A 6,280-nucleotide genomic window follows, 5' to 3' on the forward strand; every position below is an offset into this window, starting at 1 on the left:
TAGTTCATATTACTCAAATAAATTCAACAGACATTTATTAAGCAATGACTATCTGCAAAGCATTGTGTTCTATAGACACTGTTACTAAACATGTAGAAAACTTCTAGAAAAGGGAGCTACTATGATATCATAAAGACCAAGCATGAATTCATGAACAAGAAGTCAAATCCCAGTTTGCCTTGAAGAGATGGGAAAAAAGGTTATCTTCTCCCATTCACTGGAGGATAATGGCTATTGGACATCACTTACACTATTAGACTCAAGTTTACTGTTGATCAATTTTGCTGTTTTCTCTTTTTTTTTTATAAAGGATGGTTTTTCAAAAAGAAGAAATCAGGTCAAACTAACTTTCTTTTAAGACATGGTTAATAATAAACTAATAGATAAAAAATCTAATATAATTTATCTGAATTTCAGTAACACATTTATAAGTTGTTTCTGCTATTCTTGTGGAAAAGAGAAAGTGTAAGTGCTGGATGATAGCATGGGTAAACAGAATTGTAACCAAACTTTGTAAACAAACCAAAGTTTGTAACCAAACTTAAGGTAAAGTCATTAAGGATAGGGATTTGTGAGGAAGTTTCTAGAGGAGAATCTTAGAGTCTGTGCTGGGCCCAATACTGTTTTATATTTTTTTCCTTAAACAATCACCTGAAAACACAGAAGGCATGGCTACAAAATTTGGAGAAGGCACTAAGCTAAGTAGCAAGGGCAGTGAACAATTAAAAAAAGTTCTCTTAATATTTAAGAGCTATTAAAAAATGGAATGGGGAGGTGAACAGAGCAGTGAATAGAGCACCAACCCTGGAGTCAGGAGTCCCTGAGTTCAAATCCAACCTCAGATACTTCATAATTACCTAGCTGTGTGGCTTTGGGCAAGCCACTTAACCCCATTTGCCTTGCCAAAAAAAAAAAAAACCTAATAAAAAAATGGAATGTTGTGTCCCAGAGGGTGGGTCACCTGACTATGAATCTTCAAGAAATTTGAAGAAAATAAATATCTCAGGTAGAGCATATGAACATATGAGATATTCCATAAGATCTCCTCATACAAGGAGATTCTTGTTCAAAGACAGGTTGGACTGGACAATGTCTGAAATATTTCCGTTTTTGCCACTGTCTAATTTTATAATCTGCCAAACAATCATCAGTTACAACCTATAATCCCAATGCAATCCCAAGCAGTGCTTTAAAATATGACTCTCTTTAAAAGGCAATGAACCCCATTTTTACTTCTCACACTGGCCCCTGCCTCCAAGTCTCTTGGTCTTCACACAGCATGTTCCCAGTGCTGGAATGAATACTCTCTTCATCTTTACCTCTCTGAATTCTAAATTTCTTTCAAAGTTCAACTCATATGCCACCTTCTACAGAAAAGCCCTTTATGCCTTTCTCCATAAGGCCCTTGCCGCATTACACCACACCCCTCTCTTCTCAGTAGCTAGTTCCTCCATCCAAATTTCCTTGTATTTATTTTTTTATCTATACTTATATATATAGTGTCTTCCTGGCTAGAATATGAAGGCAGTGACTGTTTCATTTTTGTCCATATGACCTGAGTGCTAAGCATAGTACTTAATATAGAGTGTGCTTAACAATTTGATTATAGACTGACTTTATTACAGGTCTTTTCACTGAGAAGTAAAAGACCTTTTAAGAATGCTTTTGGTTGCATAATGTAACATGCTTAATAAACTTAATAAATTTTATTGAATGGAACTGCCAATTAATTTTTAGACAATCATAAAAAATAATATTCACCCACCTAGAAGAATATGCCACAGCTATACTTACCCAAGAAGTGGTCACCTATTTAAATAAATACAGCATGATTCCACTTTCATTCTACCTGCTTGGAATCACATCTAAATTAGGAATCTCTTTATCCACTAGATATTTTAAATGGGATCTTCTTTAACCAAGTTTAACATTTATAATATCCATTTATTCTCTTTGAAAGAGAGAAATGATAACTAGAAATCAGTTAAAGGATGAAGAATCCATCTTGTTTTATATACACCTTTATTTTTTAGTTCTGGGACATTCACAATTTCTCTACGCTTATCTGTGTGTGTGTGTGTGTGTGTGTGTGTGTGTGTGTGTGTGTGTGTGTGTGGCATTAGGGTTAAATGACTTGCCCAACATCACACAGTAAGTATCAAATGTCTGAGGCTAGTTTTGAACACAGGTCTTTCTGACTCCAGGGTCGGTGCTCTATTCACTGTGCCATTGCCCCCTCTAGCTTCTTTGGAAAATGTTTCCAAACATGAACTCACTGAATTTTCAAACTGAAAAGGTTTCAGAGATGGAATCTTTTTATGGATGAAGAAATTGGGTGATACACAGAGAAGTCAACAAACATCATCCAGTTAGGTAAAGATGAAGTTGTTTCTGCCACATTTCCTGTCTCTCATTTCAGGGTCTGTCAACTGAGTATGACTATTTTTTAAAAATCACAGTTAAATGTCCACTAAACTTACTGTTGCTTATTACTTAGTGAGAAGCAAATTGTCATGGTAGATGAAGAATTGAACTTTGAACTAGGGAGACCTGGATCCAGATTCTACATGTTGATGTTGAGTCACAAACTCTCATGGAGTCTCTTTCCTTATCTTTATTAATTGAAGATCAATCAACAAGCATTTAAGTGTTGAGTATGTGCTCCTATGGTTCTAAGCACTAGGTATACAAAGAAAATCTCCAGTGATTCTGATTCATATGTGGTCCTTGGACCCAGATGGCTCTGGAGGATAAAGTGAGGTTGATGACTTAACACAGCGCCCCCCCATCCAATTCATGTGCTTGTCATGGCATCACCTCCCTATCTTCAATAAAAAAAAGGACAAACAAAGTCACTTAACCCCATTTGCCTTGCAAAAACCTAAAAAAAAAAAAGGCAAACATCATCATCATTAACATCATCATTCAAAAAAAAAGTATAAACAGTCTACCCTCAAGAAACTTACAGTTTAACAGGAAAGATATAAATCAGTATATGCAAAATATATACAGAATAGAATAACCTGAAAGGAAAAAACACTAACAGCTAAGGGAGGGAGGAAAGGCATCCTACAAAAAGTGGTACTTGCAGAGTCTTGAAAAACAGATTTTCAAAGCTGTTCCATTTCAGACATGGGACATAGGCAATGCAAAGACTCTGAGAAAGGAGATTTAGTGTTCTGTGAGGTACAGAACAGGCTGATATGGTTGGACTGTAAAGTTCAAGGATGGAATTAAGAAGTAAAAACCTAGAAAGTTAGGAAGGGGCTAGGTAGTGAAGACCTTTAATAATACATGCACTACCTATGTGATAGGATTCTTGTGAGAAAAGTGCTTTGCAAATCTCAGAGCACTATATAAATTTGAAAATATTCTGCAAAGTGTAATTCTAAAAATTTTTGCCAGATCATCTGACTTGCTGAACAGCAGGTATACATTAGAAAAAATCTTTCTTAGAAAACATTAACAAGAAAGTAGTAGATTGAAATGGTAAATGGTGAAGAGGCTGTGGAAAGATAGACACACATATATCATTGGTTGAACTGGAAACTGGCTCAATCATTTGGAATTTGGCAAGAAAACTCATATTGTTTGATCTATCAATTCCATTATTGGTTTATACCCTAAGGAGGTTAAAACAAGAGAAAGAAAGCTACCATATTTAAAAAAAATATATAAGTAGCAGTACATTTTGTTATAGAAAATAAATGGGAAACAAGATGGATATCCATCAATTCAGAAACATCTGAAAAAAAGTACAATATGAACATAATGGAATATTACTGTGCCATAAGAAATCAAAAAAAATGATGAATTCAGAGAGATGGGCATACCTCATATAAACTGATTCTAAGGAAAAAAAACAGAAAAAATGTCAGTATAAACAAAATGATAAATTGATATGAAGCCAAACTCTGGGTAACTATAATTACTCATTTTGTTCCTAGATAAGAGACAATAAAACATTATGTCCCTTCTCTTGGTGGGGAGAGAGGTAATACCTTTGGATATAGTATGCTGCCATGCACTATTAGATATTGTGTGGGTTGGTTATACTAAAAGCTTACATTTGCATAGCTTTCAAGTTTATGAAGATACACACACACATACACACACACACACACACACATAGCCTTATTCAAGCAAGGGAGTCAAAATTTTCTCTGGAACAATCCTTCCAGTGCTGTTATATGACTAACTACAAAGTATAAATTACTAATCTCTGATTATTTAAAATCATAGTTGAACTCAAAGGGAAGTGTGATGGATATAAGTAGACTGCGGCATATTTTCAAGGAAGAATTGTACAGAGAAGGAAAATGAAAAATATCATCAAATAAATGTATTCTCAGAAAAAAGGAGGAGTTAGTCTGAGGGCTGACCATTGCACATTATCCTGTCATATTTAGCAGTTTCAAATTCCTGCAAATTGTCTTCAAATTCTAAGAGGTTAATCTCTTTCCTGATTAGTTTTCATTCATCCTTAGTTTATTTTTAAATTTTTCCATTGTCAAAACTAAAAAGACCAAATTTCTCAAGGAATGGTGCTAGAGTAAGAAAAATGTATTTTGTTCCCTCCTGCATCACCTCATTTTCCTCCTCTCATTTTCATGATTTTACACACAGTTCCTACAGTGTTACAGCTCATTAAACCAGGACAGTAAGAATATAATTCTCATCATCTTTCAGCGCACTAGACTGCCCAGACCTGGCTTCCTGCATACACCCCCACAAACATTAGAGCAAAAATAAAAAAGCCAGAAGATGAATCTTGCCCTGAAGCACATTCATGAGTCCTTTGCAAAGAATTCTGCAAGAAGACTTTGCTAAGATTAAATATCAGGCACCGGCCCTGGAGCCAGGAGGAGCTGAGTTCAAATCCGACCTCAGACACTTCATAATTACCTAGCTGTGTGGCCTTGGGCAAGCCTTGCAAAAATCTAAAACAAAAAAAAAAAGATTAAATATCAGATACCTAAGAAGAATAAAGTATTCCCTCAACTTAGCCGCACATCCCCGCAGACCTCGGCTGTTCTGAAATGCATGTCAAGACTGACGTTTTAAAGAAGAAACTTCCCGGGAGGGCGTCCCGTGGGGAGGGAGGGTGGCCCGTGAGCTGGAGGAGGAAGTTCAAGCCCTTCACTGTAGCCTGGGGTGCCAGCCGGGCCGTGCCACCTGCCCAAGGTCACCCCTCCCAGCTCGCTCTCCTTCTCCAGCTTCGTTCTGGCTGTGCCAGGGAGAGGGCAGCGGGGCGAGGAGGGGAGGAATGGGCAGGGAAGCCGGCCACCCCGGAACTGGCAGGGAGAAGGCCGGGGCCCGAGCTTCCTTCCCGGCGGGGCTTCTGGGAGGGGGCCGGGGGCGAGGGGGGTGCGGGGCGGGGCGGGAGCGGCCGCGGGCCGGTCTCGGGGCGGGGGGCGCACCTTGGGGTCCTTCTCGTAGTAGTACTGCTGCGTGCGGATCCAGCGGCCCACCAGGTGGTCGCGCACCGTGTGCGCCAGCGCGAAGAAGTAATCCCGGGGGGTGGCCACATTGCGGTCCTTGACCAGGGTGAAGTGCAGGTGCCGGTTGAAGCTCTTCCGCACCTCGGCCACGTCGCCCAGGCCGGCGATGCCCCGCACGCTGATCTGCTTTCGCTTTTCGCTGTCGGTCAGGGGCACGGCCATCCTGGCGGCCGCGGGCCGCACCCGGGACCAGGGACGGCGGGGAGGCGCGGAGGAGGATGCTGCCGGGGCCGCCGCGGCCGGGAGTCTGCGGGCCGCCTCCGGCCGGCGGCACTGCGCCTGCGCGCCACGCCTGCGCGGCGGGGGCGGGGCCGGCGGGGCGGGGCCGGGGAGGAGGGGAGCGGCTCTTCCCTGCCCCCGCCCCGCCCCGCCCCGCCCCCGCTCTTTTTGTTCCTTTCCGCAGCGGTTTCTAGCGGAGCCACGTGGAGCCGCGCCCCCGGCTCCGCGTCCTTCAGCCGTGGCCGCACCGCCGCCTCCCCGTTTCGGCTCTTCCCGGCAAGGAAACTGGATATTTGTCCTTTCCTGCTCCAACTCACTTGACAGATGAGGAAACTGAGGCAGACAGGCTGCAGGGACCTGCCCAGGGGGATCACGGCCCTAGGGATCTCAAGACTTCCCGACTTCAGGCCCGGCGCTCTATCCACTAACTTTATGCAATATATTTTTTTAATTTTGTTTTGTTTGTTTTTTGGCAAGGCAATGGGGTTAAGTGACTTGCCCAAGGCCACACGGCTAGGTCATTATTAAGTGCCTGAGGCCGGATTTGAACCCAGGTCCTC

The 6,280-nt window shown here is 41.8% G+C and overlaps 1 protein-coding gene across 1 annotated transcript in view; it reads right to left on the minus strand.

The window, feature by feature from the left end:
• Positions 1-5,717, minus strand: part of PYGB (glycogen phosphorylase B) — a 76,681-nt gene extending 70,964 nt beyond the window's left edge. The window contains exon 1 of the mRNA XM_074209296.1: positions 5,421-5,717. Coding sequence (XP_074065397.1) covers positions 5,421-5,663 — 243 coding nt within the window. The 5' untranslated portion in view covers positions 5,664-5,717. The remainder of the gene's footprint in view (positions 1-5,420) is intronic.
• Positions 5,718-6,280: the final 563 nt, after the last annotated feature.

The sequence above is a fragment of the Macrotis lagotis genome, chromosome 1, assembly GCF_037893015.1.
Source record: "Macrotis lagotis isolate mMagLag1 chromosome 1, bilby.v1.9.chrom.fasta, whole genome shotgun sequence".
Lineage (NCBI taxonomy): Eukaryota > Metazoa > Chordata > Mammalia > Peramelemorphia > Peramelidae > Macrotis > Macrotis lagotis.